This window comes from Gossypium arboreum, chromosome 13 (assembly GCF_025698485.1).
Source record: "Gossypium arboreum isolate Shixiya-1 chromosome 13, ASM2569848v2, whole genome shotgun sequence".
Lineage (NCBI taxonomy): Eukaryota > Viridiplantae > Streptophyta > Magnoliopsida > Malvales > Malvaceae > Gossypium > Gossypium arboreum.
In genome coordinates this window covers 78,186,231-78,203,446 of record NC_069082.1, presented here as the reverse complement: position 1 = coordinate 78,203,446, position 17,216 = coordinate 78,186,231, and the positions used below count along the sequence as shown (strand labels likewise).

Below are 17,216 nucleotides of genomic sequence, written 5' to 3'. Positions count from 1 at the left end.
CTATAAGAGTAAAAAGATTTTATCTAGGCTTGAAATATGAAGAAATATGATAAAAATTGATTTTCAAGCATAGGGTTAAAATGGTCATTTTGCCAAGGCCTAAGGGCAAAATGGTCACTTTACCAAAGATGTGAAATTATGAATGCCTAATTGTAATTAATGACTAAATGAGTACATTTTTGCTATTATATATCAAGATTTACCAAAATCGAGCCTAAACCGGGGCAAAGCCAAGCAATCCGATTAAGCCGTCTAATCAAGTACTTTTTGTAAACCGAGGTAAGTTGTATGTAAATAATACAACTATATTGTTAAATGCATGTATTTGATAGTTATTGATTTTGATATAGTATAAATTTCTAGATTTTGAACTGAGTATGCATATTTATGATTGAGAAAGTAGAAAGATCCAGTCAGAACCCCAGGAAACAAACCAGATGTTCATGCCATAACATGGTGTTATGTGAGAGCCAGTGTAAGGCCATGTCTGGGACATGTCATCGGCATTGAGACAGGGCTAGTGTAAGATGTTTCGGGGACATGCATCAGCCACATTACGATAGCCTCTGTAAGACCATCTCTAGGACATGGCATCTGTATAGAGATGAGTGCCAGTGTAAGACGTGTCTGGGACATGCATTGGCCTCAATGATGGTAGCCAGTGTAAGACATGTCTGGGACATGCATTGGCTAAGCTTCGTGCTAGTGTAAGACATGTCTGGGACATGCATCAGCACTTATACACGAGAGCTAGTGAAAGACCATGTCTGGGACATTGCATCGGCCTCGATGAAGATAGCCAGTGTAAGACCATTTCTGGGACATGGCATCGGTAACTTAACCCATGTTTGAGGCTTATAGAATATCTAGTAGTATTCCAAAAGGTTCAACTTTAAGAGTTAAGAAAGAGATTTAATATGAAAAGTATGATAATGTTTTGAGTGTTACAAGTACCTATTTTGGTATACATGTGTAATGATCTCAATTAGAAAATGTGACTTGAGTGGACGGTAATGAGTAAGTCAAGTTATGTTTACCTTTAAGTTATGAGCATGATGATAAATGGTGAAACTTTTGTTGTATATTTATTTATATGCAACTTACTAAGCTTTATGATTACTTTCTTCCCTTTCTCTTTTCTTTCAGTACTGCCAAATTTCTCAAGGATCCCTTGAAGTCAGAGATATCGATCACACTATCAGCCGTAATACTCAGTATAGTTGGATTTATATTTTTGATTATGGCATGTATAGGGCTAGACTAGGAAGTTGTATTATTGAGAAATTGTTTATGTATATTGGCTTAAGATAAAAGCCCTTCATTTTGTATTAAGCCTAGATAATGGCTATTATTTATTTTGGTAAATGTACATGATGTTCCTTCTATGAATGAATTGATGTCTCTTGGGATGGAATTAGTATGTTGAAATGATCTTGTGTAGGTTGTACGAAATGGCTTGGAAGATAGCCTAGTTTGTCCACACGGGCAAGAGACACGGGTGTGTGTCTAGGCAGTGTGTGACATACGGCTCACCTCCATGGGTGTGTGTTATGGTCGTACGTCCCCTGCACTTAAACTTTTAAGTCAGTATTGTCCACGGGTAGGCCACACGGGCATGTGCCATAGTCGTGTCTATAAGTTAGTTTTGTCCACGGGTAGGCCACACGGGAGTGAGTTATGGTCGTGCGTTAAAGTCAATGTTGCACACGGGCTAAGGGCATGGGCGTGTCTCGAGTCACACGGGCGAGTGGAACCCTAAGGCAGGAACCTTTCCAAGTTTTTCTTAAGTTCTCAATTTAAACTTAAATCATCTTGAATGTATGTTTTGGGTCTCGTAAGTCATATTAAGGGACAGATTGAGTATGAAATGAAAAGTTTTAAATTGATCAAAATTTTATGGCCCAGTTTTACATGCGTATGCTTGAGTTAAGTCTGGTGACACCTCGAACCCTGTCCCTGCGTTGAATACGGGCGAGGGGTGTTACATGGATAACTATTATAATTAAACATGATTCAATTGGATTTATCACTCTTCATAACATATCGTGTTTTCTATGTAACACCATTTCAATAAGTTTCATACACACGTCTTGGTTCATATTGAACATTTACCATAATCACAATCTAGTGATTAAACACATAACTTAATAATACCATAACAGGGTAAGATATGAGACATAAATATAGCATCCCTTAAATCATACCTTTCATAATCATGAATATTCGTACTTTGATCAATGGTACATCATATCTTTCCATATTTATTGTAGTGAAGTCACTCGGAATCCGTACCGAAGCTCGTACGAAGTGTGCAAAACGATGGTTGTAACCATCCCTTTTCATGGCTAATGGTCGTCACCATCCCTTTTCATAGTCAATAGCCAAAGCTATCCCTATTCACATTCGATATCCGAAGCTATCCCTTTTCGTATTCGATAGACGAAGCTATCCCTTTTCATTATCTGAGGTTTGTCGACACGTCATTGGATTATCTGTCAAGATATAATATGATAATATAACATAATAACATTTAAAACAAAAATTTAAAATTCTATTTAAATATACGAACTTACCTGGCTAAATTGCAGAAATACCAAAGTTTAGGGGTATTTTGGTAATTTTTCATTTTCTACGATTTTTCACCTGATCTTGATCTAAATTGATAATTTCATTCAATTTATTAATTTAGGAAGTAAAAAAAATATATTTCATGCAATTTGGTCATTTTTGACATTTTTACAATATTCCCCTAAAGTTTATTCAATTTAGTCCCTAAGCCCAAAACATGCAAATTAATCATTTTTTCCCAAAATTGAATTTAGCTGAATGTTCATGGTATCTAAAACAGCCCATTTGTACAATAATTTTACATTAAATCCTTGTACTTTTATTAATTTTACAATTTAGTCCCTAATCGGTAAATTCATAAAAAATCACTTAATAAATAATTTTAAATATCAATCAACATTCTAAATTCATCATTTAATATCTAAAATCACAAATTTCATCAATGGCAACATTCAAAATCTTTAATAGTTTCAAAATCGAAGGTATGGGCTAGCTGAACCTACTTGCAACGATCTAAAAAAATAGAATGTAACAGCCCGATTTTGGGCCTAGTCAGAATAGTGGTTTCGGAACCACTATTCTGGGGCTATGGAAATTATTTCTAATGTTATTTTATGTGTTATAGCATGGTTATATGAATGCATGAAAATTTTGGTGAAATAATTTTAAAGATTCCATGCTTAATTGCGAAAAAGGACTAAATCACATAAAGGGCAAAAGTTTTGTTTTGCTAGCTAAATATGTTAAATAGCTAGAGAACCAAAATTTGGGGTGTTTAAAGTGACAATAAACCCTAAAAAAAGGTGCTTGGCAAGCCATAGAGAGAAAGAAATTAGAAAAGTCAAAATTTGGCGTGGTTGGTAACTTAATTTTGACTAGAAATAGAATAAAATAAAATAAAAAGGTATCATCTTTTTATCTTTCTTATTCCCCACCAAAAATGGCAGCAAACAAGGGGGTTTTAAGAGCTTAAGCTTTTAGCCACTTAGTTCTCTTGCAAGTAAGTGATTTTGATGACTTTTCTTGATGATTTTTACACTTTTGGGACCAATGTAGCATAAGTTAGCTAATGGGGGACTATTTTACAAAATGGTTGAAATTATAGGGTTTTTTAATGAGAGAATTTATGTTTTTTTCTGAAGAAGAAAATGAGTCTCGGTTGTGTAATAAACAACTTTTGTGAAACAAGTTTGCATGAAAACACCTAAAAAAGGCTATTTTGCAAAGATGTAAAATAAGTTGTAAATGCGTGAAATAATTGAAATTGTGAGTTGCTATAGTTATAAAACAAATTCGGCTAGGCTTGGTAAAGGAGGAAATTCGATAAAAATTAATTTACGAGCCTAAGGGCAAAATTGTAATTTTTGTAAAGTCTAAGGGCAAAATGGTCATTTTGCCAAATTGTGAATTATAGAATGTTTTAATTAATGTAATGATTAAATTAGTGAATTTCATCATGTTAGATCAACAAAATCGAGATTTGGGCTTAAATCGGAAAGTACGAGGTTATGGACTAAAATGGAGTAATTAGCCGAAATTGCATTCGAGGTAAGTCCATGTGATTAAATAAGCATGTTATCCATATTATTGTTAATATAATTGAAATCTATTTTGTTATAATTGTATTGAATTATATGTTGATGGAGTTATGTATGAGAAAGTGATGCCAAAAGTTAATAACACTCATGTGATGATAGAATACATTATAAATTTGATGGAGTATGATATTCCATTGAAATGAGTAAGTTATACATAAATAATGCAAATATAATGTTACCATGTATTGTACGATTAGTATGGTTTGAATTATTGACTTGCATTGTGAATGTAAATTATAGGAATTTACGTAGCAATAACTCTCGACTGAACCCTAGGAATAGATTGTGATATTCATGCCATGACATTGGGTGATATGTGTGCTAGTGTAAGACATGCCTGGGACATGCATCAGCATTGAGACGAGAGCTAGCGTAAGACATGCCTGGGACATGCATCGGCCTTGAGATATACAAGCTAGTGTAAGACTTGTCTGGGACATGGCGTCGGCTTTTTGTGTGTCAGTGTAAGACCTGTCTGGGACATGGCATCGACAAAGATAGATGAGAGCCAGGGTAAGACCTATCTGGGACACGGCATCAGCCTCAATATATGAAAGTTAGTGTAAGACCTGTCTAGGACATGGCATCAACTTTGATGTGCTAGCTAGTGTAAGACCATGTCTGTGATATGGCATCGGCATCTTATCCCATGTTTGGGGCTATTGAATATCCTATAGTATTCCAAGTGGTTTAATGGGAGATTTGTGGTATATATCGAAATGAGAGAACTTATGACCATGTTGTGAGTGGTACAGGTACTTACATGAAATTGATGAGATGTGAATTCAATTCATGTTGTATGATTAATAAGGAATGAATATGAGTAAGTATATGAGCATGTTGAGTAACTCAGGTATGTATGCCAAACTCATAAGAAATGATTTCGGTTTATGATGTACATTTGGTGAGGATGCAAATAGGTAAGTCATGCCTATGAGAAAGATTTTGTGATGACCTTGTGATTATAGGTCTATACTTATGATGTATAAACATGTATTTTTACCAATGTGGTGAAAATGAATTAATAAGGGTGATAAACTTAGTATCATAAATTTACACTAAAATAGTTTTGGACAGTAACAACAGTCTGACTTTGAAAATCTGCAAAAAATTGTGGAAATTGAGTTAAAGGCTGAATAAAATATGAAATTAAAGCTCAATGACCCTAGTTTCACATAGAAGAAACGATGCAAGCAAAGGAGTTTCATACTATGAAATATTTAAATTGATGTGATATAGAGTCAGAATGATTTTGAAATCCCCTATTCTGAATTGAGAAAATCATTGGAAATTGTAAAAAAAAATAGTTATGGGTTATAATTTATATTCTTAGAATTCAATGAGTCTATTTTCAAGAGAAATATAGAGAAGCGTCATCCGAATCCCATATTATGTGATAATTAAGTTTTAGTGAAGAAGGGTCAGAACTGTTAGAAAGCAAAAAAGGGGTAACTTTAAGGAATAAATTGTACTTATTGGCTAGACCAAAAATTCTAAAAATTTTATGGTAAAAATATATGTGAGTGTAGTTTCAGGAAAAATTAGCGGATCTTAATTTAGAGTTCTTTAGATCCAGATATAAATAATTTAGTGACCATGACTCGAGAAAATAGCTTGATTGGAACATAAGTAAAAATGCAAATAGGGTTGTATTACCTTGAGAAGCAAGTTGATAAATTGCTTATTATTTTCATACGGTCTTACTAAGCTATAAAGCTCACCCTCTCCTTTCCATTCTTTAGTGTTTCAAGTTAGCTCGAGGTTGGAGATCATCAGAGGCAGCATCACACTATCAAGCCATCACCTTTGGAGTATTGACATATGTGTATTAAACACCTTCAAGTGAGTGGCATGTATAGGGACTTATTTTTTATGATAGATGTTGTTATAATTAGCCAAATGTATTGGCTTATATTGATTAATTTTATATAGCCATGAGATGTAGCTTATAATGATTATGGCTTGTATGCCTAGTTATTCATGATAAGTTCTAATGCTTGTGATGTGATGATGTTTTTATGCTTGTGGGACATGCATGATTGGTGTTAAGACATGTGTGTATGATAAATGCTTCATGACCAATCAAAATGGTTATAGCCATGCAGTAATTGTATGGTATAGAAATAAGACGATGATGATTGAACATGAATGCTTAATATTTAAATAAGGTCACTTGACAAGGTAAATGAATATGGATTAATGTGTTTAGACTTGATATTATATGAGTATGTGAAACTTGTGAACGATAGCATGTTAAAGTTAAGAATACACCTTAGTGAGTCTGCTAAATCATTAAAATGATGTCATGATGTATAACTTTAATGTGTGTAAAGACGTGAGGGATTAATGGTAACAAAAGGCTTGAAAAATAGCCTAAGTGTTAGCCACACAGGCAGAGACACGGCCGTGTGTCTCAGCTGTGTGGATGACACGGCCTAGCACACAGGTGTGTGGTTTGGCCATGTGGTTAAATTTTGTTTGCTGACGTCATAGTCAGAGAGTTACATAGCCTGAGGACACCGGTGTGTCCTGGGCACACGAGCATGTCCCTGTGCCCACACGGGTGTGTGAGACTATTTCATGGAAAGAAATTTTCTAAGTTCTCTCAAAACTTTCTAAGGTTCTCGATTTAGTCCCTAACTACTTTCAATGCATGTTTAGGGCATCGTGGGCCCGTGTATGGGACATTATGCATGTGTATGAAAAGCTTTGAATTAAAAAGAAATTTTATGGTTCAGGTTTTACATGTATGTGAATGTTTAAGTCCGGTAATACCTCGTAACTTGTCCCCGCATCGGACATGGGTAAGGGGTGTTACATAGAAATTAAAAGAAATGGGCTAAAATCACATATCATGCAAAGGTAATACCATGGAAGAAAGCTTCATCACAAAAATCGCTTCTTTCATCCATTAGAATTCGGTGAAGGTAGGTTGTAAAAGATGATAATGGATTTTGGTTTTATTTTAATTAATTTAATTAGAAAATTACCATTCTGTCCACTTAAATTATCATCCAATTTCATGTAGTTGCCCAAAACAATCCACTAACCTCTTGAATAGTCTAATTATCATTTAAACCCCTTTTCCTTTATTCGATTAACATTTAATCACTCAAATTAAATAACAATAAAAATTTAATTCTTTTACGATTTAGTCCTTTTTAATTAATTAACTATCGAAACGTTAAAATTTTTTAATGAAACTCTAATACCACCTTAATGACACTCTATATTTACTGCTCGATTTATAGAAACGAGATCTTGATACCTTATTTTTAAAACCACTTAAACTTAATCAATTGCTTATAAAACAAAAATTACGATATCAAAAACATTTTCAAAGTCACAATTAATCCATAAATATTAAATATAATATTTACAAACTTACTCATCGAATTTGGTGAGTCCAAAATCACTATTTTCAACACCGCTGAAAAACGAGCTGATACATTCACGTTAAATCTAGACAACCATATGTCCGGATTCATTCTAATCTTAACTTTTAAATTACTTTTTTATTTTTTAATTTTAAACTTTATTTAATATTTCTATAAATTGGAATAAGATTTTAAAAGGAAAATCAAGCTTTCAAACAAATTAATCCGGACATACTAAAAAACTAAATTGCAAAGACTCAATTTAATGAAAGAAATTACAAAGGCTTAATTAATTTTCTAAAAGATAAAAGGTTTTTATACCATTAAATTTTATTTAATTAAAAAACTTGAATTTTATTATTTTCTAAATCTAAAATCTTAAAATTCTCGATTTTGATTTGAATTAGAAAATTCATCCCTATCAATTTGAAACCGAACAAACCCAACATAATTTCACCATCAAACAAGTATAACCCAAATTCAGAGCTAACAAACTAAAAACAACACAAATTATATAAAAGTAATCCCGAGGTAATTTGAAATTACTCAAACATAAAATCATCAAAAATATATATAATTTAAGTACTTCGCCCAAACAATTTAGTGTTACCCTCAAACTCAAATAATCTAAGTCTAAAATAATTCAAACTATTCAAATTTTTTAAAAGTAATGTAAACAGATCAAAATTCAAGAGTCTCAAAAAGAAACTTTGACAAGTGATGGTTCAATTTGTTCAATTGACAATCATAACAGAAAATGGATAGCTATTTAACATCATAATTGATAAATCAAAACACATTGAAGTTAAAGGAAAAAAAAAAAGTGCCAAGTTCCATTCTTTAATCTATTGCATCTAGGACATTAGAGCATCATTTAAGTATAACATATATTCAAAAGAAATATAATATATAATTTAATATCGTAGCAATGGGATTAAAATCTCAAAACAAAAAGTCTATAAATCTAAGAACTGGTAAACTTGGTAACCGCCTTGGTACCTTCAGAGACGGCGTGTTTTGCCAATTCGCCAGGTAAAACTAATCTCACTGCCGTTTGGATCTCCCTCGATGTAATCGTTGGCTTCTTATTGTACCTGGCCAATCTAGAAGCTTCCTGAGCCAATTTCTCAAATATATCATTGATGAAACTGTTCATAATCCCCATGGCTTTGCTTGAGATACCGATATCAGGATGAACTTGTTTCAAGACCTTGAAAATGTAAATCTTGTAAGTCTCTGTGCTCTTTTTGATCTTTTTCTTTTTCTTATCCCCGCCTTCCTTTGATATTTTTTTCTCCACTGAGGCTGGAGCTTTCTCTGCTACAGGCTTTTTCTCGGCAGGCTTCTTCTCGGCCTTTGGTGCCATTGGAAGAAAATGATGAAAGTTTCTACTCTGTTTTAACCAAACAAACAACCGGTAGAAAAATGAAGTTGGAAAATCCGGTGGAGAGAAGCATGGGGAGATGGGATTGATTGTGTATTTATATACGTGTGTGATTGATTTGATTGGTTACTTGAGTTCCACGCGGGTCGATGACAAGGCACTGTTTGATTGAGTTAGTTTAATGTGAACCCCACATGCAGGGGAAGATGTGGACAGTTAGAGATAATATCTCCATGGCCTAAAACACGGCATTAGAATTAGGACTTAAAAAAACATGACTAATTGCTTAAAGCACAAATAAATTCGTCCCGTAGGAATTCAACGTACAACCTTCATGTTAGTAGCATGAAAAATCAAAATATTAATAGACTAAAATTGTGTATTGATGGATTTATCACTTATCTAGAGAGTATAATGAATTGATAATCTAGCTAAAATGATTATTTGTAATAGTAGTGGTATCCAGCTATTCGAAACACTTCCAAGATGGCTTGGGTTTTAATTCAAAGTAATTCCTCATAATGTTTTTTATTCACCCAAAAAAATACACTACAACTTCGAAGAAATACTCCAAATTAGGGTAAATGAGGCAATGATACTCGAAATTTACTCAAGTTCGATTTGAAAAAATTAGAATTCAATTCGGTAATTATTACACCAAATTCGAGCTTAATAATATTTAACTCAAATAGCACGCAAGCTTTGTTAAGTTTTTCATATTTTTATATTATTAAATTATGTTATTACCTTTAATAAATATTATTAATCCTAAGCTTAATTTATGAGTTGAGCTTGAGTACAAAAATTGGTACAAGAGCTTAACCGAGAGCTCGATTATATCTCAATTGAGCTTGAGCTTAAAAATAGATGTTCGATTGAGCCCAAACCAAATATCGAGCTCTGAATTTCAAGTGAAGCTATAAATTATTAATTCTTCAAAATATATAGGCTTTAATAGTGAAACGATCCCAATATTATACCCTAATTCTCAAATTAACCCTTAAATTTTCTTTATCGTAAGTTGTCTTACAGTTTTATTTTGTCCCATATTTTGGTCAAAAAATGTAACACTACTAAAAAAACATGTGTAACTTTGGACGAATAAAATCACGACACATGAAAAATTAATTACATTTAATATATATTTTTAGTTTTCTTTTTCTTTCTCTTCTCTTTTTCTCTCCCTCGTATATTTTCTTTCTTCTTCCTCCTCCTATAATAGGACATTCTATATCTAGCAACTAACGATGATATTGTAAGATGAAATGCTTAAAAATGCACAAGTTGATGCTAATAATACAAAGTTTTTCCATACCTTGGTATGGTCACTATTCAAAGGAACAAGTACCATTGCATGAGATTTTTACATCCCATGGTTGTCAACTTTAGATCATAAAGAACACAAGCCAGTCGGTCTTGCCCAAATGATAAATCCAAAAAAGATATAAAAAAAAAGTCAAATATATTAAAATAAATGTTATGTATGCTAAGTACCCCTTCTTCCCTGGGAAAAACATTAATTCTTAAATGATTTATAAGGCTATTATATCCCTCCTCCACCTGGACAAATGTCAACAAGATAGATGGTGTTGGCCTCCCCTTTGATTCCACTTGAGATAATGTCTCTGGTAACCATGTAACATCCCGAATTAGGGCCTAGTCCGAACAGTGGTTTCGAGACCACAAATCTGAAATAGAAATAATTATTTCACAATTATTTGATGGTCCATGAAATGATTGCATGTTTGTGTGAAATTTTCATGAAGAAATTCTATGCCTAAAACATCCAATTTGACTTTAGGGACTAAATTGAATAAATTATGAAACTTGTGTTCTTGAAGCTTCAAGCGTGAAATTGCATTGGATTATTAACTAAAGGTCCTTAAATAGCAATTTGAACAAGTTCTAAAATTCTGGACAAAAATGGGCATGAATAGAAAAATTTTGAAAGAAAGGCTTAAAAGGCATTTTTGTCTTTTGGTAAATAAAAGAATAAAAAGGAAAAAATCAAGTCAGAATTGTGTCTATCTTCTCCAAGGGGTGCCAGAAATTTCATGCTCTCCATATCTAGGGTTTTGAACATTTCAAGCTTGATTGTAAGTGCTCCCTAACCCCGTTTTTTATGTTCTTTGCATTTTTGAAGTCCTTGAAGCATGATCTATCCATTTCTAGCCATATTTTGAGCTAGGGTTCATGTATGAAATTTGACCATGTGTGACATGTTTATATTTTGATGTTTAATGGAAGAATATGAAAGTTTGATGTGTGTTTAACACCTTTTACTAAGTGATTTTTGACAGAAATGCATGGAAAGGACTTGTTTGTAAAATGGTGTAAAAATGAGTAGTAAAATGTGAAATAAAGGAAAATGTGAGCTGATATGAGCATGAAATAGGTTCTGCTAGGCTTGGGTAACAAAGAAAATGAACACATTTCATTTTACGAGCCTAGGTACTAATTTGAAAATATGTGAAAGTTTAGGGGCAAAATTATAATTTTGCCTAAATATAGTTTTTAGACTGATTTGAATAATGTGATGATTAAATGAACTAAATTTGCTATTATAGATCAAGAAAAATGGAGTTTGAACTTAGACCGGGTAAAGAACAAGATTTTGGACTAAATCGAATTAATTGTCCATATTTTGTACCGAGGTAAGTTCATATGTAAATAATGCAATGATATATCATGTTTGAATGTTTTATTTATGTATGAGTCTCTATGTTTAATTATTATGATGAGTGTACGAACTACTTTATTGCCTATGGGCATGACATTGTGAATGAGTTCGATGAATATGCGTTATCGAGAAAATCCTGTTCGAACCTTAGGAATAATGTAGGATACAATTTAACATGTCACTAGGAACTATGTGATTATGAGCTCATGAAATTATGTGTATATGTGATTATGTGAATCCAGGTGCTAGTCTTGTACATACCATTATAAACCACATCACACAATGACATTGGCATAGGTATATGAGTAATTAATATGCTTGCAACCCATTAGCCAATATAAGCCAATTTATATGGCTACATACCAAATAAAATCTTTATTCATTACAAGCCAATACATTTGGCCATATCATAGTGACATACACAAAATGACTAAGTCCCTATACATGCCATAGACTTAACATACTTACATTCACTTATACCCCAAATGATAGCATGATAGTGTGATAGAATCTCTGATGATCTCCAAGCCGAGCTAGCTGAATAAACCTATAAGAGGTGGGAAAGAAAAGGGGAGTAAGCTTCAAAGCTTAGTAAGTTCATATGTAAATAAGAACAACTATTAGCATTTATTTACTTTATCCATCCATGATGATACTATTATTACAATTTGCATTAAATCCCATGATTACCACTTACTCAGTCATAATGCTTACTCTTTTATCTTCCACACACTAATTATATTGTGTTGTCATTATGCTAGCAACCATAATCTCCCCATTATAGCATATCAAATTATTAACAAGTTATTTCAATTTTCTTAACAACACGCACATCATTTACAAGTAATCATAATTTCAACATATAGCTTAACAATCTTTCACATATCTATTGAATCACAACTTAAGTATATACATCATACTATATCCCAACTCAATTAGGCTCATAAGCCTAACACATGATTATTTTCAAATCTTATCATACATCCAATTATCATAATTATATATCATTAGTCACATGACTATCAATATTTCACAAGCATAATTTTCTCGTATGCATTCTTACCACATATTCATAGTATACTGAGACCTTTACTCATGGGGTATAAGTACATACCTGTACTAACTCATAGTGCATTCTCATATTTCCTCATCATTGACTTACTTGTCACATAATTCATTGATTTACCCGTTGAACACTTGAAATACTATCGGATACACAGAAAGCTTGCAATAGTGCCTCATACGTAGCCACTTGCTAACTCATATCACATATCACACATTGCTCGCTCTCAAGCTAATCACGGGCCTGCTCACACAAGCTGACAGTAAGGACGTAACTACACGGGCTGTTTACACAAGCTGACATATACCCGCAACACATGCCGGGCTACCCAGCCGTTAGTAGAACGTACAAGACTAGCACTCGGATTCACATAGTCACATATACACGTAATCTCATGAGCTTATAATCACATAGTTCCTAGTGACTTGTCACATTGTATCCTAAAGTATTCTCAAGGTTAAAATGGGACTCTCTCGATGTCACAACTTTGTCGAACTCGTTCACAAAGTCGTTCTCATTAACCATTATGTCATTCATAAAATCATCATAACAATTAAACATAAAAATTCATACATTAATAAAACATTAAAACATGATACAACATTGCATTATTTATACATGAACTTACCTCGACACCAAGAATGGCAAAGAGGGACCTAATCGTCAATTACTTATTTTTCCCCCATTCTAGGTCCAAACCTCATTTTATTTGATCTATCACATTTAGTCTATTTATTAGTCACATTAGTCAATGTGATCCAAAAATATACTATGGTAAAATTATGTTTTTGCCCCTAAACTTTATCATATTTACACTTTTGCCCCTAGGCTCGTAAAATGATTTTTATTCAATTTCTTTGCACTTTAAGCCTAGCCGAATCATTTTCATAACTATAGCAGCCTAAAATTTCTACTAAATCACACTTTTATGAAAAATTTTATAACTCTTACAAATTAGTCCTTTTTAGCGTTTTCACCAAAAACTACTTAGTAAAAGTTGTTTAACACACAACAAACATTCATATTCCTCCCTTAAACATCAAAATACACACATGTAATACATGGGTAAATTTTTAAACATCAACCCTAGCTCAAATAAGTTGTAGAAATAGATAAATCTTGTTATAGGGATTGCAAAAACGTAAAAATCATTAAATATGGGGCAAGAACGGACTTACAATCGAGCTTGGAAGCTTAAAAAACCCTAGACATGGTTTATCCATGCAAGTTTCGGCCAAGGGGTTGAACATGGACAAAAATTGGCTTTTAATTTTGTTTTTAATTCATTTTAATTACTAAATGACCAAAATGCCCCTAACTTAAAATATTCTATTTCACCTATTTCATGTCCATTTTTGTCCAACAAATTAACCAATGGTCTAATTACCACTTAAGGACATCCAAGTAAAATTTCATAACAATTGGACACCTCTAACATGTAGAACTCAACATCTACACTTTTTATAATTTAGTCCTTTTGACTAAATTGAGTGCCCAAACGTCGAAATTTTCGAACGAAATTTTCACAAATTCATTCTATGAAATTGTAGACCATAAAAATATAATAAAAATAAATTTTTCCTTGTCAAATTTGTGGTCTTTAAACCACTGTTTTGACTAGGCCCAAAATCGGGCTGTTACAACTATCCCCCCTTTGGGGATTTTCGTTCCCGAAAATCTTACCAGAAGAAATTGCTTTCAACTGTCATGAATTACTTGCACTAATTTCTCAGAATCACAAATCAATTTTAGCCTCGTATATCTCTCTCCAATCACCTTTAAACTTTAACACGCAGTGTTGGAGCATATCGTCGAAGTTTTGAATTACTCTCTTAAACTTACCATCGATTTACAGATGTATTACAGTGCCAAGATGCAACTGCATACTCATAGTTTCCTATAGCTTTTTCCATAATTGAGATATAGCCCTCGGATCTCAGTCTGAAATAATGGAGACTGATACTTTGCATAATCGAATAATCCTAGAAACATCTTACGCGGCTGGTTTGTTAAATAAGAAATCTGTACAGGAACGACCAATCACAATCTAATAACATCTTCTTTTTCGGAGATATAGATAATTCAGATACGAAATCTATAGTGTTTCTATCTCATTTTCATTTTAGAATCATCACTGACTGTGATAGTCCTAAATACTCTTGAAATTCAGCTTTTACCTATTGACAAATCGACATTTGAACACAAGCTCAAAAATAGCGTGTAACATACACAATCGCCCAGAACATCAACTTCTTATGACTGCACATTTTATTACTTGCTGGATGAACAGATAAGCCACTACTGTGAACTTCATATAAAAATTTTCTGCATAAGCCCCGGATGCTTCAATACACAAATTCCATCTTGGAATAATAATAACATGAATCAGGTCCAACCTAAAGTTCAGAATTAAGAGTCGATCCTCACTATACCCATTTAGCTCATCACTCACTAACACATTTCTGAGTTTCTCAAACTTGCAAAGAAAACATCACTTTAGCTTTTTATTTAGCTAAAATTAGACCATCATCAAATAAGATCAATCCAGTAACCAGTACTCACAAAAATAAATAAGGATTTTCCATCGAGGCTTCTATAATTATAACTGCTTTCTCAGAGATTGATCGATAATTACTCAAAATCTTTCAATATCTAAATCCATTAACAATGTTTTAAACTTCAGATCTTTTTCTGTAACATTAGATACTTTAAACCATCAGGATCAGGAAGCATATGACATTTTTCGTCGGACATACGATATCATTGAATTCACAATATAGACATAAAAGTGGCCCTCTCTAAATCTCCAGTAGAACATTTATTTTTTATGTGATATTAACCGTTTGAAAACATGAACCATCATTTTACATTCTAGCAATAAAACACATTCTAATCCGTTCACTAGTGCATCATTGAAAAATCATAAATTCATTACTCAATTCAAACTGAACTCAAAACCAGAGCTTCGATTAATAATACCTTCAATTGCTTCAACTTTGTTAGCATGCCTAGACCATTCAAACTTTCAAAATTGGGATAACTTTATTAACAGAATAACTTTAATTCAGAATAACATCACCCATTTAAAACAAATCTAATAGGCATTTTTTTATATCATGCTTTCAAGAATATCAATTCTTCATTTAGACTGCCCGTCTATACACTCGTGAATGCACAAAATTCATTCTCTTAGTTGAGGACATACTTAAATACATATAACTCAAATCACATCCCAACAAATTAGCTCATTCTGATAAAAACGGTTCAGTCAATCTCAACCATCGAATAACACATATCAAAATGCTTCTTTCTTCATGCTATTAAAACATCTCAAGCACACAATCTTTCAAAATTCTCTTATCATGCTAATCAAAGGCCTTTACAATAACATTAGCTCAAAGAAACAAACACATCTCGATTGAATGCATTGACTTTAATCAACTTATATGAGAAAGAAATCCATCATATGATTTGAGTTTGTGCTTTCATCATTTATACCATTGCCAAAGTCAATTCCTTACACGAAAATTAGAGGAATCCAAATACCTGAGTCACCACGTTCCTATGATCAAGCCAGAAATACACCCATAATAGATATAATTATCACAAGTCAAAGAACACTATTTCAAGATGAGCCATGGTTGATAATTCATGAAATAAGAATGATAGGAAAACTGAGATAAAGAAATCCAAGATACGATACCATACTGGAGTCCGTGAACATAACTCATAAGAAAATAACAGATATCTTGATTATTCTTCAAAGAAAACCAGCAGAAAAACAATGCTTACCGATTTTGGACTTCTATCACAACAGAGATAACATATTTTTCGTATATATAAAACAAAACAATAATTAGTAGAAACATAAGAATAGTTTCACACAATTTTTTTTTTACCAACGACTTCATTCTAACATATTAGAATAGAATTCCGAAGAGATAAAGAAATGCCGATCATAAACCAACCAGACCAACAGGGCTTTCATCTAACATAATAGTCAGCTAACATTCTCACATGATAAGAATTTCACCAGAAAATGAACAATCACACACATATCTCTGAGGATAAAAGAATATATAGAATACCCAGAAAAGATCATCCTATTCATTTCAACTGTAACTGTCACACGCACAGACATTTTTACTACTCAAATATCATTTCTCTGACTAATTCTGTCATGATGAACCCCGCATCATTCCATTCACTACCGAAAACCAATTCAGGGAAAATTTCAGGAAACACATGCTTTAGACATCATATCTGAATAAGTCGATTAGCCGAGATTAACTTTTTTTTAACCATGACATTGCTTAATCTGAATAATCTTTAGAACAATTTGATATCTCTTCCAGAACTATATTCACTTGCCAAACTATTCTCAACTTTGACAACATTCTAGTTATTCTGCTATCGAACTCTTTAGTATTGCACTGTGAGTTCATTCAACAGAAATCTCGTGAAGTATTATTACAAAATATCACATTGGTAAGGGGGTGAGGTCGTAAAGCCTCTAATTTAACTCTCATAAATACACACATATGAC

At 32.8% G+C, this 17,216-nt stretch overlaps 1 protein-coding gene across 1 annotated transcript; it reads right to left on the bottom strand.

Annotated features, from left to right (window-relative positions):
- Positions 1-8,348: 8,348 nt before the first annotated feature.
- Positions 8,349-9,026, bottom strand: LOC108469274 (histone H2B-like). The gene has a single exon (XM_017770168.2). The coding sequence runs from the start codon at positions 8,907-8,909 to the stop codon at positions 8,508-8,510; it is 402 nt and encodes a 133-aa protein (XP_017625657.1). The 5' UTR covers positions 8,910-9,026; the 3' UTR covers positions 8,349-8,507.
- Positions 9,027-17,216: the final 8,190 nt, after the last annotated feature.